General features: G+C 39.2%; 2 protein-coding genes across 8 annotated transcripts; one reads left to right on the forward strand and one right to left on the reverse strand.

Annotated features, from left to right (window-relative positions):
• Nucleotides 1–295: 295 nt before the first annotated feature.
• Nucleotides 296–12,157, reverse strand: LOC128832129 (putative Dol-P-Glc:Glc(2)Man(9)GlcNAc(2)-PP-Dol alpha-1,2-glucosyltransferase). Of its 2 annotated transcripts, none has more exons than XM_054019208.1 (3): nt 11,983–12,157; nt 8,865–9,062; nt 296–7,139 (listed from the first exon to the last, which is right to left on the reverse strand). In XM_054019208.1, exons 1-3 carry the CDS (start codon nt 12,145–12,147, stop codon nt 6,084–6,086), a joined length of 1,419 nt encoding a protein of 472 aa, XP_053875183.1. In that variant the 5' UTR covers nt 12,148–12,157; the 3' UTR covers nt 296–6,083. The 2 variants fall into 2 exon arrangements, with proteins under 2 accessions (XP_053875183.1, XP_053875188.1); XM_054019213.1 differs by lacking the exon at nt 11,983–12,157 and adding an exon at nt 10,510–10,712.
• Nucleotides 11,687–19,059, forward strand: TPRKB (TP53RK binding protein). 6 transcript variants are annotated; one of them, XM_054019226.1, is made up of 5 exons: nt 11,687–11,899; nt 13,768–13,961; nt 14,799–14,921; nt 16,090–16,266; nt 17,641–19,059. In XM_054019226.1, exons 1-5 carry the CDS (start codon nt 11,725–11,727, stop codon nt 17,725–17,727), a joined length of 756 nt encoding a protein of 251 aa, XP_053875201.1. In that variant the 5' UTR covers nt 11,687–11,724; the 3' UTR covers nt 17,728–19,059. The 6 variants fall into 6 exon arrangements, with proteins under 6 accessions (XP_053875201.1, XP_053875221.1, XP_053875239.1 ...); XM_054019246.1 differs by lacking the exon at nt 11,687–11,899 and adding an exon at nt 12,169–12,600; XM_054019264.1 differs by lacking the exon at nt 11,687–11,899 and adding an exon at nt 12,169–12,390 and having other exon boundaries at nt 13,818–13,961.
• The last annotated feature ends 3,019 nt before the right edge of the window (nt 19,060–22,078 follow it).

Below are 22,078 nucleotides of genomic sequence, written 5' to 3' on the forward strand. Positions count from 1 at the left end.
CCACAACAATATATTTTGGAGACCTGATGGGGACAAATGGAATTCACATCTTATTAAAACAGATATGAAGGTAGCTAAAGAGTGATTACATCACTGAAAAGATGTACAACAATATTGTTAATGAATTCAGTGCAATTTTAATCAAACATACAGTGCACACAATGCCAAAAATTGGTAAAATATGCAAAGAACCATTTATTTATTTAAAAACACAGAAAAACGATATGCTCATGGCTAGGCATCTTTGAAAGGGAGATTATATATATATATATATACACACACACACACATATATATAAAAATAGACTTGGAATTTGTATTTATTTATTACTTTATAAAACACCTACATTAGTCTTTGGATGATGAACACTATGAAAAAATATATAACAAAAACATGGCAGTCACAAGTCCAATTAGCATACTACTTTTCTTGAAAGCAAAGAGGCAGATTACTAAAACAACTATAGTTAAATACAAGAAAAATAATTTGATGAACTATTACAAAACAAACATTCAGTGAGGTCAGTCACACAAGTGAGCAGACCTGTTCCAGGAGTATTTCCCATTCCAAAGGGAAAGTTCCAGATGCTCTCAACCACAAGTAGATTGACAAATTCCCCTATGTGGTTATATACATGACCCAATCATTGTGCACCACCAATGGGAGAAGGTATCCGAAAACCAGCATGAATCACCTCCTTGCACTTCTGCTCCTAGTACCAACTCTCATTCCATCTGTAACAAGATTACAATAATGTTTTCCTTCTGAAAAATCTCATTCTTTCCTTTTAGCTCCTGCAAGGAGCATCTCAAACTCTCACTGAAGACAAAGGAAGTTCAAAGAGTTCAGCACATTGCAAAGTCCTTAGAGATGAAAAGTGAAGCCCCACAGGCATTTTATCCAGATCCAAATGTCAATATGCCTGGGCTAGGAAAGCATTCATGCCTTATAAACAAACACTTTATTGCTAGAAAGGGTGAGCAGAACCCATCTGGTTATGCTGGTTGAGCTCTAAACCACTCTTACTAAGGATATTTTGTAAGCAAATATTGTACAATTCACTGAAATGCACATAAGGGGCAGACACTAAAGCAAAATATATACATTAGTGAGCCAAAACTTTTTAAAAAAATTAAGAATGTTAATACAGCACAAGAGTTAGAGATATGCAGGCAAATATTCTTGAGAACTCCCTGGCTCTACATATTTCAAGTACATCCAAAATTAAGTGACATTTAACACATAATAAATCTACCATATGTCTCAAAGCCCTCTGAGTATACATTTTTCAAAAGCACATAGTCCAACCAAAAGAAGACACCACCTGTGCCAGTCTTACAAACACAATTACTTTGCTTTCTTTTCTCAATGTGTCTGTTTGCTGTATTTGTATCTCAGGTATGGAAGAATGGCTCTCTGTCTAAAATATAGATGGGGGAAACAGTTAATTCAAGAAATCAGTTAGGAAATGAAACAGGTTTCCTATTAAAAAGCTATTTTGACATTACACACCATAAAATACTATGTAAAGTAAGTACCTCATTTCAACAGTGAGCTTTCAGGCTTAATTTCTGTTTCTTCTAATATCAAGTATGAAAAGAGATCAAGGATTTCACAGACACAATATACCAAATCTTGCTAGAATTAAAACAAATATTTTTAAAATAATAAGCAAAAATACATGGCTTTTAAAATCCTAACAAAAAAAGTTAACAAATTAAGAACACAAACATTGTAGCTACACAAGTTATTGAAAAAGTTATATAAGGATATATGCTAAAGAACTTTAAATGTTTTAACTCTCGAACACGAACTAAGGTAGGAAACATGACACTGTAATTCAAAATATCATTAAAATAAATATCTGGTAATTTGAAAAAGATGGTTCAAGACTGCCACCTTGTGAGGATTTTTAAAAGTGTGTATCACAAAACAAAATTAACCATACCTCCTCAAAGATTACAGAAATGGGCTACATCATTTTCAGAGAATAATTCTGAACAGAAATTATGTACATGGTATGAGCTATTTACTATCAAAAGTTATTAGTATAGTCTCCAATAAAGAAAATTTTACAAATGCACCTATCTATAGTAGATTTTGCATCCGAAATTAACCAATGTTCAGCAGAAGTAACCTCAAAGGTTCAAAATTCAGTCTTTTCTCTATATATTTCTCTGTTGTCTGAGATGCAAGTTATTTTGATTTTCCTAATATTGACTGTGGAAGATCACCCTTCACTTTCCTAGTTAATAAAAAAAAAAAATCAATCTAGAGCTACCGCTTTTGGATGCTGTTAAAACACGACGTTAGCTGCCACCCTGGACAAAATCACCTGCTTCAACAAATTAGCATGATGAAATTATTTTTTAAATGGATGCCTCATTAGAAACATTTACAGTAATTCATTTTTATAATGCTTCAGTAAATCATTTCACCTACAAGATATTTTGGGGCTGAGGATGCGCCCCTCTGTTTTTAAAATTACAGGCTGGCATTATCTCCCACAATAAATTTCAAAAACTGAAATATTTTAGGGGCAAAAGACAAAGATTAGAATTTTTCAAAACAGAAACTATTCTTTTCCAGGATTATTAAAATCAGGGAACCTTGGTCCACTAAAAATAGATTAAAACAATGCCATTGTTAATGGTAGTTGCAGAATTTCAAATGTGATTTCAGTAAGTCTTGAAACCTTTCCTTATAACTGATAGCACTGTGACTACGACCATCTCTATTTCTGAAAAATACAATATTGCTAAAATAATGTTACATTTGTTTTCTAAATTTGCTGTTCAGGAAGAAATTGAATTAAATTCAATAAAGAGCTTTTAGCTCATCAGCAAAAGTGATGTATATGTATACATATGTATACAAAGTGAATGTATTTTGAAAGCCTTAATGTCTCTCTCTCATTTTCTGTTTTAGTAACTTACTAATGCATGAATACCAAAACTCCCCTGGTTGGGAACATTATTGGAAACATTATTGGAACAGTGAGCTGTTAAGAATGCCAAGTGCCTTTTTTTTTTTTTTAAATGAAAAAGTAAGTATTTCAAATCAATCCTGTTTCTAAATTAGTAAGATACATAAGTACGGCCATTCTGGGTCAGACCAATGGTCCATCTAGCTAGTATCCTGCCTTCCGACAGTGGCCAATGCCAGATGGTTCAGAGGGATGAACAGAACAGGTAATCATCAAGTGATCCATCCTTTTGCCCATTCCCAGCCTCTGGCAAACAGAGACTAGGGAGACTTCCGAGCCTCAAGAACAGGAAGTAGCACCCTATAGTATTCATTCAAAATGCAATTAACACATTTCACTGGGGAAGAAAATCTATGGTGTTAAAATGTTGAGATGTTTCAGTTTGTAAACTTCATCCTTTTTATTTTAAGTAGTTCCTAAGACCTATGTATAAGTCATTCATGAACTGCTTGATTACTAATATCCTGTACTAAAAGGCTCATCAGAAAATGTATGGTGCTCGGAGTTCAGGGGGCTTCTATATTGGGACCAGAAGAATATGACTGCATCACAATTTTTCGATATTTAAATTTACAGCTGAAACCCAACTGAGCTCTCTCAATTAAGGATAAGGAGAAAAGAGGGCACAAAAACTATCCATCCTTATGTTTATCTGAAAGGCATTCAGATATCACAATATCAAGAGAGATCTACACAGAAAATAAGTGTACATGGACTATTTAAATTCAGACCCACTCTCCTTTAATCTAATCAAGGAAAAGCCAGCTCTCCCATAACCCATACATTCACAAAAGCTCTATCAGGAAGAGGTTAGAATTCTAACCAAAAAACTACTTGAACCCCTTTGGTTAGCCCTTCCATTCCCCCCCACACCAAAATTAAGGAGTGTGTGTTTAAAGATATATTTAAAGCTTACACACACACCTTTTACATAATAACATTAATTACTGTTTTAATTAAACAAGCAGAATGATGGGAGCCATGAATGAATCTCTCCCATAAACTGTCAAACTGAAATAATAAATTAAGACAGTGGTATGGGCTGGACTTGGAGGTAATGATGTGTGGAGGTGCTTGAAATGCAACCCAGCTCATGCTTCTGCTATCTCTTTCCTAGTTGGCTCTGTCATGTGGAAGTATCTGAGTGGGCTTCCTTATTCAAATGCTACATACAGATTAACAATAAATTACTGTTATTGGAGGCAGGGCAAGAAAGAAAGCAGGAAGCAGGGGAGTGCTTTAAATACAATACTCAAAGAAATTACTCACTGAAGGGTGGCTCTAAACCTTTCTCAAGAGAAGTGGGGCAGTGGTGGGCGAGTATGGGATAGGATTCCGAGACAGAGTGCAACATTTGGCATACTGCACAGCTAAGAAAGGACAGCTGTGGGTCAGTAACTACACAGCTCTGACCTTCTGAGAAACAATTCCATTTCAGAATAACTGGAATGGCGGTCGTATAGGTTTTATAGGCTGAATTTGCTGTGAGTACACAGACCTGACTGCAATATTTCAGTCCCAGAACAGAGAGTAGCTTGGAGTCACTTCACTCTTGGGCATTTTATTTATAAAGCTGCTTTATAAGCTATTAGAAATGTCCAAAGAATACTTGCAAGTCTAATTCAAGTAATTTACTGAGGGGAAAAGACACAGCATTCTTTGATTCTGAAAATACACAAAGGTGCTTTTTTAAAAACAAAAATTTCCATATACAGTACACCTTTCTATATATATGAAAAACATGTAAAAGTACAATTAAATAATGCCATTGGTACTTTTTTAAGATTATATGTCAGATCTTAGAAACAATCAGTTCTACTTGGGAGAACACTTACATCCCACTTAAGTGCAAACTTGTTAAGCACATAACCTCAGGACATAGAAAGCCTATTATTTTAAAGAGTGTTCATTATACTAAGCTCCACAGTGTAATGATGTGTTTTAGAAACTGCTCCCTTTTGAACACGTCATGTTATCAAATGCAATTTATCTTTTGTTGTACAATTACATTTATTTCTCAGAAAGAAGGTTCATGCATTATGAGTTTATAAATATTGATCTGGGGTAAAATGTTCAAAACACCTAAGTGACTTAGGAGCCTAGGTCACATTTTCAAGAGTGACGTAGGCACTTAGCAGCCTAAATCTCACTGAAAGTCATTGGGAAGTAGGAACTTTAACATTTTTACCCCTGAAGAATCTGGGGTGAAATCCTGGCTTCCCTGGATTTAACCCCTGATCTCTAACAGATATGGATGGAAATGATCTACGCTGCAGATTTTTACTGTTTATGAAACCAGGTCATAACTTAGATAAATATTTAACTGCTGAAATACTTTGGAAAAAACCCTACAACCTGAAATCAGAATGCTTACCAATTAATTTGCAATTTTTTTTTTAAGTTTTATTTGTGCTGGTCTCCAACCAAGAATTTAACGTTTACTCCAACATTTCCAAGTATCAGTTACTTTTTTCCTTGGTGTCTAATAGCAGATAAATCTTTTTCCAGAGCCCCCACTAGAGGAAACACAGTTTTATAAGTATTTACCATAGAACAACATGATTATTATGAATTATGACTGTAAACATCTTCTTCATTTCACATTAATTGCAGAATGTTTGGACACTTCTGAATTTTCCCTGATGCCATATTTATTAAATCCAGGACCCTATAGCCTTATAAATTTGGTGTAATACCCTATCATGTAGAAAGAGTAAATCGGATCTCATATTCATTTCCAGGAATATAAACATCCAACTCACTTCAGTCCCTACACCAGGGATCGACAACCTTTGGCACGCAACCAGCAAATGCCTCGGCCTGCACCACTTCCCACAGCCCCCATTGGCTTGGAACAGTGAACCGCGGCCAGTGGGAGCTGCAATTGGCCGAACCTGCGGACGCTGCCGATAAACAAACTGTCCCGGCCTGCCACCAGATTTCCCTGACGGGCCACGGGCCAAAGGTTGCCGATCCCTGCCCTACGCTGTCCACAGAAAAGTTACACATAGCAATACACTTTACTTAATTTTAGGGCCTGTAATCACTTATTCATTGCAGAAAAGGCACAGAATTGAGTCTTCTTAGGAGTACAAAATCACCACATAAACCTCTGGATTTCTTCACTATTTGGCCACTGAAATGTTTTGTTCAGAAATAGATGAAAGGTTACTGCATTCACAACAACATATAAAGTCAGCTCAAGAAGAAGCCTGGAAAGAGGTGGAACTGGAATATTGAGCCTATATATCAAAAATGGCAAAATGAAGTAACGAAATTCCAGTAGCTTTTGAGGAACTGTGACAGCAAACACACATACAAAATATATTAAGTTCCAGAAAATAGATTTTGATTTCAGAGAGTCAGCCAAACTCCAGCCAGCAAATATATAGGCTGGAACAAATATGTATTTCACAAGGTCATGTCTTTGGAAGACTTTTCTCCATACATAAAATGTGTAATGTCTGTTATCTCCAATCAAGTATTTATGAACATATGTAAATTTCCAGACCAGGAATAAAGAGATGGCAATGAGTATGCTATATTGAATCAAGTACTTCCGTACTGATTGAAGGAAATTTCCAATTTTATTAAGTGTCATTAGATGAGGAAAGGAAAAAAAGAGAGTAAAGGAAAAAAAGTAGAACAGCTGAGGTATGTGGAAACAGGCTTCATGGCTACTCCTGTCACCAACAACTATTCCACCATTGATTACCACAAAAGCAAAGAACACAATTACTAAGAGGATGTACGGCCAGGTCAGAACAATAAGAGTTACTAGGTTTTTAAATGACATGATGTACTCAGTAAGAAATTGTAATACTTTGATTAATTCTGAAAATGATCCCTTCATGGCTGAAATCCTTTCTTCTTTTTTCTTCTGTAATTCTGTCTTCCAGGCTTCACTTAGCTTTTGTGCAACCACACTTCCCCCACAGAAAACAGTCCATATAATATTTGTTTGACGAAACATAAAGCCACAAAACCCAAGTAGGGCTGAAGTTTTATGGTTACCATAAAGGCACATTAAATATGCAAACAGAGTAAAAAACACTGATCCTGTGTCTGTATAATAAAGGAATGTAAAAAAATAGAGGGTAGGAAACATTGCAAGGGTTAACGTAGATAAGATTCTCTGGAAACCAGACACAGTCTAGAGAAGGGGAGAAAAAAAACTATCAGTAATATTACTTCCATTAAAGAACAAAAATCACAATTATTTAAAGGGTACCATTCTTTAGAATCCTCAGTACCATAAAACAGCATATCTTCTGAGTAGAATCAGTTTTTATTACACCAGTATGCACACTGCACTCAATTTATTGTCAACCTTCTGCTACACTAATATGGAACATAAGACAATAAAGTGTAAGAGAAATATGAGAATGTAGAATATTAGAGCACTGCTGGTGATTTAAAAGTAAACTGTGAAGAAAATACGAAAATTACATTAATTTCAATTCTATCTTAGGTGTTTATATAGTGTCTGTCATGGCATATCTAAGGCCCCTATCCTGCAACTATCTTACTCCAGTTCCCTATGGCATCCAAAATGCACCATTCTCTGACAGCACAGTTACCATAACTTCTGCTGAAACTGGCCATAGAGCGTCATTTAAGCCTATTTAATCTGTGGTTATTTTCCTTTTCATTATTATTTTATAAACTAGTAAAGAAACTTTGAAAAAAATAGTCCAGTTGAAAATACTAAAGCCGACGCTTTCACTTATACAAGTTACTTTATATTTATATTTCCACCTACAAATATAAAATCAAAGCTATCCCAAAAGAATTAATAAATAATTCAATTAGACCCTGACCTTGTAAAGATTTATGCATGTGTTTTTAAAGAGATGACTTTATCCTGGATTGAGAATATCTACATGGAGAGATGATTTCTATGATAAAAGGATCCTTAACCTAGCCAACAAAGGCATAAACTGATCTCAAGGCTGGAAGCTGAAGCTAGGCAAATTCAGACTAGAACTAAGGTGCACGTTTTTAATTAGGGTAATTAACCACTGGCACAATTTACCTAGGAATGTCACTTGAAATCTTTATATCAAAATTAGATGTTTTTCCAGACAGTAAGTTCTAGCTCTCTAATACTCAGACCTCAGTGGTTCAGGATCCAAATTAGTGATTAACATTATCCCAAAGAACCACACTAGTGTGAATTCATTGTTTTGTTTGTTATAGTTTTATATATTCATATTTAAATAGTATGACGGGAAATATTGTGTATGTGTGTGTATGTATATATAAAATTATTCTCACAGCAAAATGACTGACCAAGTATTATTATTTTATCAACTACAATTGGTTAATAACATAGTAAAAGCATCCTGATTGGTTAATAGCTTAGATTGGTTAATAATTAAATCACACAGTGTTTTAATATTATGTGCTGCAAAGAGTCAGAGAAGACACATTAAAAAGACACTTGGGTCTCACAAGCCTCAATCTGAGTATCACTAGTCTAGCTCAACCCCAAGTTATGGGCTTGATGAAGGAATTACTCCGTGAAGTTCTAAGGCCTATGGAATGCAGGTCAGACTAGATTATAATAATGGTCCCTTTCAGGCTATAAAAATCTATTAATATTAACTTTATAAATACAGTAGTCCCATTAACTTGAATAGGACTATTCAAATGTGTAAAGTGTAAAACTTTACAGGATCAAGCCTTAAGGGAGGGTGAAAAACCTGTTTTTAGAGAAAAAGGAAGGAGACCGGTAAAATAATCTAAATGATATAAATATTTGTTGCATAAAACTGAAGAGATCTGAAACTCCTCATACAGTAAGGGAATAGCTTAGAGTCTCATCAAAAAAACTGTATGTATTACTGTATGTAATTCTAATGGATTCAGAGTGTACCTTGTTTTTATGATGAATCTTGCACAAAAGCAAATACAGTAAGTAGAAGTTCCCAACACTGAAAAGGAGGTTAATAAATCGGAGCATTCCCGTAGAGCACACTACACTTCCAGACCATCCAAAGAGCCAAACTGCAGGTTTCACTATTCCAACAGACATCAAGTATAAGCCAGGCAATGTAGTGATCATGGGGTCCCACTTAAAAACAAACAAACAGGGGATTAAAGGATTGGGAAAACCCAAAGATGCATCACAGAAACAATTAAAAACAATAATAGGTTGATAAGCAGTTCTATCTTACTCTCCAACTCATTAATTTTCCATTAAGTTATTGGTTATCTTTATAGTCAATATTAGTCAGATCAGTAAACAAAAACAGTCTCTCAATTCAATCACAAAAAAAAAGTTTTAATTTTTTTTTAGGATTCTATGGATTTTGGTTTATAAAAAAACAATCATTTTTGTCTGGAAGGGCTAAAGACAACATGAAAAGGAAAAGAAATTGCACCTGTGCCCTTTTTTTGCTTCTTTATGCTATATACAAATGTTTCCCTCTTCACTAACCCATCCATAAAATAGTATATTTTTCTGCTTGTTTTGTTTTTTTAACATGACTAGACATTTAGTTTCCCTACCATAATAGTTTTCTTAAAAACTTTATGGACAACCAACTAACCAACCAGAAGACTATGTCATCAAGTGCACCAAGCAAGTGAAACTTGACTGCAAGTAGAAACCAGACATCTATTCAGATTGTTTAAAATCTTAGTTTTTGTTAATACCTAACAGACAACTAGAAGAAAAGAGATAGATAACTGGTAGATGCCTAGTTGCTTTGGAGATTGACTGGATAGATTTTCTAAATGGAATAACCCTGCAATCCTAGCAGAAGGTGGACTAAATGGTTTTGATTTTGTTTTCTTTTTTCCCCATTCCCTCTACCTTTGTCCTTTATTTCTCTTTGTCAATGATGTCTAGAGTAGATTTATTCTCTTTCGTTTTTACTTTATCTTTTTTTCCCCTCCATTTTTTTCTACCCCTCTGTAACCTCTGAGAACAATTCCCATCTATTTCCCCAGTTTATACAAACTCAGGGCAGACCATTCTTGGTATTGCTGATATATCTTAAGTAAAAATAACAAGCATGAAAAAATCCTTAATTTAAAAAAGAATTCCAAGCTTTCTTTATATATCATAAACAAAAAAGGGCCCAAGCAATATTTTCCTTCTTTGTGGTCACCCTTAAATGAAACATAAGTACTGTGCATGCATTCCTCAAACTATTGTTATTAACAAGCACTTATTAGCTGGAAAATTATGACTATAATTATATCACATTTTTCTGTCGATAGCTAAGGCCTGACAATTGCTCCCCCTCAGAAATAATTTGTGCAGTCCACCAACCAGCAAGAATTGTTAAAAGCTCATCTCCACTTATCACATCATTTGAGTGCCAAATCAGTTTAATCTGCTCCAGCAGATAGGAGGCATATATTCTACACTGCACATTTCTTTCTGTGGCATATAGAATAAATACACAGGTAGCCCCCCTAGAACGGGTATATATAGCAGCACAGACGGTAAGATACGGCTCAGGCAAGTAAAGACACACCTAAACGGTGTTAGTAAGTACCCGAGTACATACCCTGCATGGCTCTCTACTTGCCCAAGCCATGCATCACTGCTGTTGGAGCCTCTACCGGCCACAGGAAAAGACTCTCGCAGCAGGGAAAGGTTCTGGCAGGGGGGAGGCAGCGAGGAAAGAACCCGGCATCACTGCTGCTGGAGCCTTTCCCTGCCACAGGGAGAGATTTCAGGAGCAGGGAAAGGCTCCTCCGGCTCCCCATTGCTAGTGTCTTTCCCTGCAGCTAGGAAGGACTCCAGCAGGGAGGAGGCAGCAGGGAAAGCCTACTTTTCCTATTGCATCCCCCCCCGAGTCTTTCCTCATCACAGTGAACAGCTGCCGCAGTGGTGAGCTGCTGAAGCCTTTTCCTGCCAATGCCACCAGAGCCTTTTACTGATATGCATAGCTATATACACCATACTGTGGGTGAAGTCTGCTTTCCACTGTGCCCTGTAGCTAAATACACCCTACACACCCCGCCTAGGGTGACCAGACAGCAAATGTGAAAAATCGGGACGGGGGTGGGGGGTAATAGGAGCCTATATAAGAAAAAGACCCAAAAATCGTGACTGTCCCTATAAAATCGGGACATCTGGTCACCCTAACCCCGCCTGTGGTGCTTAGTGTGTAGACATAGCCAAAGACAGCTCCAACACTCCCATCCAAAAAGACCAATGACTGATACCAAAAAACAAAGAGGTATCCAGGGGTGCTGGAACAATTTGTATAGTGGGGGTGCTGAGAGCCCTTGCATCAAACTGTAAACCCTGTATATGATGGAAACCACTGCTGCAGCAGCCCCAACATCTATGGAGGTACCATAACACATTGTATTATATCATGCCGGGATGGCGACAGAGAAACTACAGGAGGATAGTGCTCTGAGTATTGTCATTCCCTTCACTTGAGTGTAACTGGAGAGGGAGAGGAGGTAAGGAACAGGGCACCTTGCGAGGCGTCCAGGGCTTGCAGCCTGGCACCCGTGTGACAGCCGCAACTCCCAGGCCTGTCTGAGCACTATGCTCCCAGCCACACAGCAGGCAGCTCAGTGGTTTGAGCATTGGCCTGCTAAACCCAGAGCTGTGAGTTCAATCCTTAAGGGGGCCACTTAGGGATCTGGGGCAAAAATCTGTATTGGTCCTGCCTTGAGGGGGGCGGGGTTGGATGACCTCCTGAGGGCCCTGCCATTCTATTCTATTCTATGGCAGGGCTCTGTTTCCACACACGTTGGTGGAAATGGAAACGCTCGGGTTTGGGCGGTATTTGCCCCCAGACAAACCGAGCGCACCAGCCGGCTCTCCGCAGGGAGGAAGTCACGAGGGCGACCCGTGCCCCTGCTGGAGGGGCTGCCGGGATCCCGCCAGCCACGGGGGGAGCTGGGGCCCGCCTAGCGGGGCAGGCGGCACCCTGGGTAGGGGTGACACTAGTCCGGGGCTCGGCAGCGCCCGGTCGGAAGCGGGGCGGGGCCGGGCCGCCGGGGAGCCCCGTACGCACCTGCTGGAAGAGGCCCTCGCAGTAGGCCTGCGCCTGCGGGACGTGGAAGGCCTCGTCCATGTAGGGCGCGCGCTGCTCGCGGTTCAGCGCCGAGAAGAGCAGGCACGAGAGCAGGAAGGCGCCGCTGATGGCGGCGGAGAAGCCATAGGCCTCGGAGCGCTCCATGGCGCGGGCCGGCCGGAACGGAGCCTGCCGAGCCGGAGCTCGAGGCGGGGGGCGAGCCTGGGTTTCCGGGGAAGGACGGGAAGCGATTGCCCGCAGCACGCGGAGGAGGAAGCGGGTCGGACGGACAGACGCGCCGGGAAGGAGCTGCTGAGCTGGACGCGGAGAGCGGGGGGAGAGGTGCCCACGCGGGCTGGCTGCTGAAGCTGCCCCTGCTCTGAACAGCCCCTGCGGGAGCGCTCCGGGGTGGGTGATGCCTCAGGCAGGGGCCTGGAGAGGGCTGGGTCCTGTGCAGGTCTGAGTGTCCCTGCGTGTCCCCTGATGGGAGGCGCCCGGGGTGAAGTGTGACAGGGGCTGTAAGACATGAAGCGTTTCTCTTTGTCCCTGCCAGAGCATTGCAGAGCCACCTCGGCTCAGACACACCCACCTACAGCCACCCGCGGCCTGGAGCTGATGGTAGTTGGAGCCAATATTGTTTAAACTTCTTTCTGTTTTTTGGGTATTTTTTTCTTGGGCATATTCAGATTAATGGATACAATTGCTAAAGTTAATTTTTGTCTTTTTTTGTCAGAGTAAAAATAAATGGAACATTTTACAAATCTTTTTACAATGTGTTAACTTTTGCATAATGATTGCATTTACTTATTTTATTAAAGAAGAGATAAAAGGAGGAAAGAAAGCATGTGTAAAACTGAATCAGACCAGAGTCACCAAAGGCCTCTCTTACAAAGTCCCGGAGTGCCTTCAACTCCCATTTAGGAGAAGGGCATGGCAACACCTTATTAAGATCTGGGACCTTCCAGCGGACAAGTGACTGGTCATGTACTGGTGCCTAGGCTTCCTTCTTGTTTCCATCTGCAAAACTTTTGTCTCCCAACTTTCTTAATATTTTTTCCATATAAACGACTGAGATGTCATCTGATTGTGAATGGCTGGGGAAGCGATTTGTAATCCTGAATAGGAGAGGTGGTGGTCCATGAGACAATTTTTGTATTAAAATATGGTCCATACTAAGAAAATATTTGAAAATTCGTGTCTTAACACACAGGAGTGGTTATTTTATGCAATGTTTTTTGTATCTGTGTTGATCCCAGGATGATAGAGAGGCCAGGTTGGTGAGGTAATATCTTTTATTGGTGTGTGAGACAAGCTTTTTAGCTTACACAGAGTTCTTCTTCAGCTCTGGGAATCTTAATCAGAGCGTCACAGCTAAATACAAAGTGGAATAGATTGTTTAGCACAGTGGTTTTCAACCTGTGATCCGTGGACCTCTGGGAGTCTGCAGACTATATCTAAGGGCTCTGCGAAAAGTTGTCCATAGAACAGTGGTTTTCAACCTGTGGTCTGCAGACCTGCCTAGGTCCGCAGACTATGTCTAAGATTTTAAAGGGGTCCACACCTCCATTCAACATTTTGTAGGGGTCCGCAAATGAAAAAACATTGAAAACCATTGGTTTAGCATAAGTAATAAACACATATTTCAAGGAACCATTCAAGGTGAAGTGACCCATATTTTATGGTATTTGCTACTTACGCTTCATTAAGAAACATTATTCTGAAAGAGACAAAGTTATCTTAAGTATTATGAATCCTGTGCATTAATTATGTTTATAAATACTCTAGGTTTGGCTGTTTTATACTGGTTCAAGGCAAACTCACTCTTTTGTTACAAGATGCAGCATTTCACACATCAACTGGAACTATTTCCTGACTGTCGTGTGACTCTTGTTTTGTTTAACGATGTCAAAAATGCTGTTGCTCTAAGAAAAAAAGCAATGGAAGGATCTATTGATGGCGCATTAATAAATCCTGCAATGGTAAGCAAATCACCAAATAATTGCCCATTGTAACTGTTTCTATTGTATTACAGTTTTGTAAGCTATAATTCCTCCTCTGTTAAGAACTGTATACGAAACTCAGTATGTTTGTATTCCCGCAAGCTTCTGCACATGGTTGGACTTCTGTGCCTATCCACAGCCCCATGGACTTCACTTGGACTTCATACAAGTGTAAGGGTCCACCCATGCAGATCTGATTGTAGGATTGGGCTTTAAGAGTTTACAGCCGTCTGTCTTTGATTCACTTCACCTCCTAGAAGATGTAGCTATTTGAATGATTTACTTCCATCTGTCAAAGTAAAATGCTAATCATTTAAAGATTTAGTTCCAGAAATAGTTTGAATAGTCTTCATGTCCTAATATCTAACATCTGGAGCCTTTGTTCTTCTTTCACTCCATAACTATTTTCAGAACCCGCCATTACCTTTTGTTAGAAATAGCAAAGCAATGGTTACTGGAGAGAAAAAGAACTTTATTAAACAACCTTGACCCACTAGATTGCTGGATTTGATTCCTTTAAATTCTTTGATTTGAGACAGTTTAATCAGTGATGTTATTCATTGATCACTAAGGGACACAGTCAGTCATCCTAACAGGTTGAGTACTACCTGTCTCAGTGAGTAGTCCCATTAACTTCAGTGGGACAACTCACAGAATAATCTATTGCTCAATGTAAGGATGGCAGATTTTAGGACAGTAAAAAAGAAGTAATTGAGAGAAAGTTTACATTATTAAGATGATATGATTTTGACTGCGGGGGGGGGGGGGGGGAACTAATTCTTTATAGTTTTAATCTTTTCCTATTCTGTTCTGCAGATTGTTGATCCATTTCAGATTCTTGTGGCAACAAACAAAGCAGTTCACCTACACAGGATTGGTAAAATGAAGACTAGAACTCTTAATGCAGAAATTATTTTCAACCTTTCCCCAAACAACAATGTAAGATTTTCTTTGCTGAGCAAATGTCTCTGTTGCCAGAAGAGCTTTCCAAAATCCACCTAGCCAAGCTGAAAATAAGCATTCACTTGACTTGAGCCAAAATTGGAAAAACTTTTATTTCTCTGATGACAATAAACGCTACAAAATAATAAGTAATTGGGCAAATCTTCAACATGGCTAGACCTACATGTGCATAAACAATTGTGCCTCTCAGTGCGAGCTCACTTCCTTTTTAAGAAAGCCCCCTTTGTTTGAAAATTGTGTTTCTAGTTAGCTTATTATTAAGATTTCCACATATTTCTCTATTATATCCTAAGTTCCAGAAAACTCCAGGAATGCAAAAATTAGTGGACTTGCAAAAGCAAGGGCAATTTTAAAGTTTTAGACTTATGAAGGTGTTCCTCCAGAATGTAAATTCACATTCTGAATGCATAACCAGTCATTAATATAGAGGCATTGTGTTTTTGGTTGAGATAAAGCATTCACTCACCTCTGCCGTAAGTAAAAGAGTTGGGACAGAATTAGGAAGACCAAACATTTCCCTCAAAAATATATTTTGCACTATCTCTAATGACCTCAGAACAATTTTCTAGTCCCAAATTTTTGTACCACTGAATATTTGAGCACAAACTTTGCCCTAAACACTCTGTGCACTGAAGCAATTAAATTATCTCCATACATATGAAAAAAATAAAGAACTGCTTGTATAGACTTTAAGGCATGCTCCTTAACCTTCTGTATATGCTTATCCTATTCATTGCGGCATGTAAAACAAAATGCCCACATAAGAAAAGGACTTGATTTGTTCAATACAGTGGTCATTGTCTATTTACGCAACTTTGGTCTGTGGCCAAAGGTAATTACTTTAGTTTTCTGATCATTTATGGACATACTGTCCTGTTGACAAAAAAATAACCCCTAAAATTTCTTAACAAACACTTCAGACACAAAGGTATTTGGGACACCAAAACCATATCACTTACCAAAGTAAAAATTGGGTCTATATTCTCTGCTGCTATAAACTGGCACTGCTCCACAGATGTGGAACTATGCCAGTTTACACAATTGGAAAATTTAGCAAAATGACTGAAAAGATTATATTGGTCACTGGCTTCCATGTAATAAGAAAATGACCAATACAATTTCAATATTTCTCATTTTATCTTAGATTTCAGATGCATTGAAAAAGTTTGGTATTTCAGACAATGATTCTGCAGTGCTCATTGTTCTGATTGAAGATAAAGAAAAAACTGTACATCTGGAAAGCATAATATCTCAAGTGGAAGGCCAGCAGGTTTCTCTAGCAGAACTCCACAAAATAACAGACATATCCAAAGTTAAAAAGGTTTGTAAAGGCTTGTTTTAGGAATATGTGAAATATGACTAAGGCTGGGATATTTTACTTAACTAGCTCATTAAATCCAAATTGGCTTCTAAAGATTCCCAAATCTGTAGTGTGAGTACTCATTACTTTTCTTTAACCTTGTGGATTTTTGTGTAAGTGATTGGAAACTTTTATTTTAAGTGGAAATGGAGTATTTGTTTGCTGCTGCTTCTGTTTTCTATTCAGGGAATTTCATTTTTCAATGGATGTTGATCCAGCAACATCCAAAACTGTCACTGGCTTCAATGGGAGTTTTGGGTACACGAGGAATACTAGGTTGAGTCCTTTTGAGGTTTCTCACAACAGCGGGTTTGCACCTTCTGTTTTTCTCTAGGGAAGATGCATGGAATTAAAAATAAGGCCCAAATACTGCGAAGATTTACACAATGTCTTAACTTTAAGCATGTGAATAATCCAATTGGAGGGCCCTAAAATAGTAGTATTGAGTTGACAGGCTGCTGGCAGTTGCTTTAGAAATAAAAAGATTTTGCAATAATGTCATAGCCTTTATTTTAAGTCCTTGCTGCTTGTTTTTGATGTGTTATAGACTTCTGGAAACCAAAACAGAAGTCTAGTTAACTATGCTAGAAAATAAAATAGATGTTCGGTGCCTGAAATTCTATTTAAATTAATGGTTGCAAACCAATTTTCATATTTAAACCTGACCAGCAAAGGACACTTAAAAACTGTGTTTGTGCCCCTTTTTCTTTTCTATAATAAGTAAAGAAGGCTTGGGCTATTTTTTTTTTAAATCTCCTTATTTTTTTTAACCTTTAGAAATATCAAGAATGTCAAGTCTAGTATTCCTTGCTTTTGCTGGAGAAACTTTAATAAATTTTTGAGATGTGTGTTGGGAGCCCTCTCACTTAAATGAAGGGCAAAGGTGTCAATCTTAAATATTTGATCCTGTGTGGAATCCTGGTCCCATTGAATACAGTAGGAGTTTTGCGAGGTGAAGATTTCAGTCCCAGTTTCCAGAATGCTGATTATGTTAATAAAGTTAATTAGATGCAAACCAAAAAAAATAGAGCTTTTAAGTGCGGGCTAAAAGTCCCATTCCCTCCGTTTCTTACCTTTCATTCTTGCCTCCTGCGATGTAAAAATGTGTCTAGATCCTCAATCTCCATTAAGTCTAGCCTGAAAGACAAGATCTACATTTCTAATGTAAAAAAAAAAAAAGGAAAAAAATCTTCAAAAATACTTAAATATCTTCTTTATAAAGAAATGTGTTTTGTTGTTTTGGGTTTTTTTTTATTTTTTTTAAGAAAAAGGGTACATGCCCAATTTTTTTCTTCTCTGTATAATCTTTACATGTTTTTTGTTTTGTTTCCACAGATGTACAAACTTACTCCAAAGGAAGAAAAAATTGGCACCTTACTTGATGGCATCATTTGCAGAATGTCGACAAAAGATATTGCATGAAAACATTCAAATAAAAGAAAAAATCCACTTTAAAGCTACAGGAACAACTATTGCAACCATTCTTATTAGTTTTGGACTCTGTCTCAATACTAAAGTACTTTGCACTCCTTTATTTTATTTTGCTTGGAAGAGTCACTAAAACATTCTGTGAAAGAAACTGACAGGACATAAACCACTAAAGGAACACTGAAGCAATATTTTATCTTAAGCTTCATTCAACTTCAGAAATGCGTCACATAGTGCAGTACTGAGCAGAGTACATATTGCAACTTGTACATATTCTACCCATTGTTTTATTTACAAATATTTTTTAAAATAATTTTTCCCAATATCTTTTAACTGGTCATAAACATAAGGTTTCAAAATCTATTACTACTTTACCTTTGTTGTAAAGTGCTTTAAGATAATCAGATATGCCACTAATGGTGCAAACTATTTTTATTATCCCCAAGGCCTGCAATGACTTGGTTTGCATGAGCATGGAGAATAAAGGATGATACGGAGACATTTTTAGCTGCTTAGTGTTTATGTATGCATCATACTTGTCTAACCATCATGCACTAGGAGAGCATATACAGACTGCCTCTTGTGATTTCCGAGCACTCACAACTGTATGTCAAAAACACATAAAAAATGGGTACCTGCCCCAAGGAGCTTACAATCCAAATGAGAGATTTGACAAATGAGGATAACATGTACACTATGGAAGGGGGAGAGGTGAGGAAGGAACCAGGTCATGGGGATGTATTTACATTGCTATTCTGTTATGCACATTTAGTTGGTTCATAAACTACTTCATGTAAATGCACTCATTTATTTGTTGATGATATTGCAGAAGTTAGTTTTTAGGAAGGATTTGAATGAGGTAATTGTGGAGGCTTGAACAACTTTTTGGAAGACATTCCAAGCAGAAGGGCTAACAAGGAAGAAGCCACAGAGATGTTTGCAAGAGGAGATGCAAGGGGTATTGAGGCTGGTGTCAGTGAAAGGTCAGGAGCTGATACAACCTGTCATGGAAGGTTTTCTCAGCAGTCTAGCTATACAGCTATTGTGGCTCACCATTTGAGAACTCAAAATAGTCAGGATAGACATGGGTAAAGATTTTTTTTCCCTTCAGCTTGTGATGAAAGAAGCAGAAGAATGTAGAAGCATGCAAAAAGAAAGTTGGAGGGTTCTTGCCTTCAATATATCTGTAACAAAACTAGAATAGCATGTAGTAAGAAAGCCAGAGGATCTTCTACTAATCCATCTAAACTTCTAAGGGCGCCTGCAGTTTCACCCATGACATTCTGCTTGCTCTGCTTTTTTGAATAAATAATTATCTTCTTTCTATGCCTTTGTCATATCATTCTTTGACAATTTATTTCTCCAACACCACTCCCATATGAATTGCTCATAGTTGCAGTTTTGTTCCTCCCATATATCCCATTATTAATAATTTTTCTCCAAAGATGTCTTTGAAATGAAGACACACTGCTTGAGTTCCCTCAGGTGCCTGTTTTATCATCCTTTATTAACTCCTTTCTCTGCCTTTGTTTTGGTGCTTGGGTAAGTATTCTATTCTATATAGTTCTTATACTGCAGTCATCACGGTAGTACCTGAGCACTCTGCAGTTGTGCATTAAGCAATGTGACTATGCATTTGTCAGGTATTTATTCTCTCATCCTCTCCCAAGGGGAAAAACACATCCTGTGGAATGTCTTATTTTGGTAGAGTTTTAGGGGTTTGTTTTGTTTTTTGTTTTTAAATACAGTAGATTCCACATATTAGCAAGTCCTCAGTCTTCAGCAAAAAGTTATTACCCAGCAGTTGCTAATAAGTGGACGGCAGGTTTGCAGGACTGCCGCCGGGGAAGGTAGCTCTGGGATGTGCTTTCCCTGGCTGCAAACCAGCTCAGGCAAAGCATCAGTAGGAAGGAGGACAGCAGCCTGGATGCCAGGGTTCTCGGTGAGGAGGGAAGGTGCTAGGGGTCCCATGGGGCTATACAGTACCTCTCCTTTCTCTATGCGTTGGGGCTCAGCATGTCCCATCACTTGCTCCCCTGCATGCGGTCTCCTGGCAAGATGCAATGAGAGTTACCATGGAGCTCAGCATCCAAGCTGCAGCTCCTTTTCTGCTACTACCCTGCCCACAGCCTCCCCTCCCTTACCTTACCTCCTCTGTAGTTCCTCTACATGGGCAAGTTCGCTTAGCTGCAGTCAATTGCCATGCTGTCCGGAGTGGTTCACGAGCGTGAGTGCCAACCTTGGGGCACACTGTCAAGAAGCAGGGCAGACACCCCAGGCTGGTTGTAAGTTCTATCATTAGATTTCACCAATCCAGTAACAAATGTTTACCCCTAAAGCACTACAACAGTTTTACTGTGGAGTCACAGACAGTCTCCTTGGGCATTCCACTCTATCTTGCCTCCCAAGAACGTTGGACTTGGTGGTAGTTGGTTGCTATATACCAAAAATCACAAAAAATTAAAGTTGCTTTCAGTCCTAAGGGATCAGTCACTTACCCCAGGTAAGCTAATGTGTAGCTTCAATCTCTCACCAAAGACAACGCTTGTAGCCAATTCTGTAATAAACTAAAGATTTATTAACTAGGAAAAAGAAATTCGAGAGTTGTTAAAAAGTTAAAGCAAGCAAATGAGTTACATTTTGTGGTTTTAAAAGGTGACAGCTCTAGTAATCTGTTAGCTCTGAATCTCTTTCAGGGCTAAGCCAGGCTGAGTGTGGGGATCTCTGTTTCTCTTTCATAGCTCTGGCCCAGTGAGAGTCCAAACAGCAAACAAAACAAAAAAAGTAAAAATTTTCTTGTGAGCTGATTTTATTTCCTTTTTCCAGAATTCAAGCTGGTGGGAAGAGCCCTTTTGCACATAGCTTCTTCATGGGTTTGAAAGGGCAATTAACAAAGCCTTTGTATTGCGATGTCCTACAGTGGCTCATTTAGTTTTGATAGGCCTCCTTGATGGTTAGAAGACAATTTCTCCTGACTTGGTTCACAGTTTCAAAGCAAATGTTTTTTTACAGTTATAAAGCAGGAACTTAAATATTACCTTATAGCATGTGATAAAGAAATAATAAGTGAGATTATTGCATGCAACAATTTACAAGCATTTCATAAAGTCTAAACATTGTTACAAGTTCAGTATCCATCTCAACCATACTAACACACAGGTGAAACAGATTAGTTTCCATAAATGAATTTTGTCAGTGTGCAACTGACGCCTAAAGCCTTGGCAAGCACTGGCACCTGGTCTGCCAGCATCACACAGCCCCAGAAAGAAGCGCTGAGCACTGGTAGCAGGCAAGTTTGCAGGGCTGCAGCCTAGTAAGGCATGTCCTAGCGTCTCCTTCTCTGCCTGCAGTTGGGGCCTTTCTTCCCCCAAAAAGATGGGTAGCAGGTATCATAGGCTGGGGGAGGCTGTGCCTCCCCAAATCTACGCTCCACGCCCAGGTCCCCTCCTGCAGTTCCTGGCCCTCTGCTGGGGCTGGGGCTGGGGCTGGCTGGCCTGCTGCAGGGACTCAGGGCGGCTGGTGCTCGGACTGTGCTGCCCAGCGCACTGGGACTGGGGGCACTGTGGCTTTGCCATCCAGCGCACAGGGGCTGACGGCGCTGCTGCCCAGCACTCTGGGGCTGGCCGCCAGGTGCACCTGGGCAGGGGGTGCTGCAGCTGTGCCACCAGGTGCTGGGCTGGGGGCTGCAGTGGGAGTGCTTTGGGCTACTGACGGGGAGGGGGACAAATGGAGAGAGGGAGAGGCAGGGCCTTGGGCATAAGGGGAGGGGCCAGGGACTAGCCTCCCCCAATGGCCACCCATGCCCAAAACGTTGTTAATAAGCAATATGCCATTGCCAATATCGGAATCCTATTAACACTGATGTTAATGGGAGGGGCTTGGTTCCCAGAAGAATGTAGCCATCAACCAGAAGAATCTACTGTGTATACATTTTGCTGTGTATTTATATTTTTAAAAGGTGAGGTCGAAGAAAACACCTGGAAGGTAGTGAGATTTGGGATGGTTCTTTGTTTCTGGGGGAGTTCATTACGGTCTTGGATCAGCTCCCAAGGAAGTTCTATTTCCTGCACAGATGAGCTTTAGCCTTATAGTAGAGAGTTCTATTGTGCCAGAGGAGCATAGTTGTTGAACACAGTCTTCGTGCTGGAGCATTAGGCAGTCTTTTAGATATCCTGGGCCCAGGCAATGGAGCACCCTGAAGGTAAGGATCGAGGCCTTGAATTTAATTCAAATTTCTATGGGAATCCAGTTTAGGGAGTGGAGAATAAGTTGGACGTGCTCACTGTCACCTGTATTGCTCAGGAGGTGCACTGCAGCATTCTGTACTAGTTGGAGTTTCTGCAGT

This window comes from Malaclemys terrapin, chromosome 1 (genome assembly GCF_027887155.1).
Source record: "Malaclemys terrapin pileata isolate rMalTer1 chromosome 1, rMalTer1.hap1, whole genome shotgun sequence".
In the NCBI taxonomy this organism is placed as follows: domain Eukaryota; kingdom Metazoa; phylum Chordata; order Testudines; family Emydidae; genus Malaclemys; species Malaclemys terrapin.

Coding starts and splice junctions, on each gene's coding strand:
- LOC128832129 (XM_054019208.1), bottom strand. CDS start 12,147: ATGGAGCGCTCCGAGGCCTATGGCTTCTCCGCCGCCATCAGCGGCGCC. Junction 9,063..11,982: donor GCGAGGGCCTCTTCCAGCAG/GTGCGTACGGGG, acceptor TTTGTTTTTAAG/TGGGACCCCATGATCACTAC. Junction 7,140..8,864: donor AGATTCATCATAAAAACAAG/GTACACTCTGAA, acceptor CCCCTTCTCTAG/ACTGTGTCTGGTTTCCAGAG.
- TPRKB (XM_054019226.1), top strand. CDS start 11,725: ATGGAAACGCTCGGGTTTGGGCGGTATTTGCCCCCAGACAAACCGAGC. Junction 11,900..13,767: donor CGGGGCAGGCGGCACCCTGG/GTAGGGGTGACA, acceptor TAAATACTCTAG/GTTTGGCTGTTTTATACTGG. Junction 13,962..14,798: donor CATTAATAAATCCTGCAATG/GTAAGCAAATCA, acceptor TCTGTTCTGCAG/ATTGTTGATCCATTTCAGAT.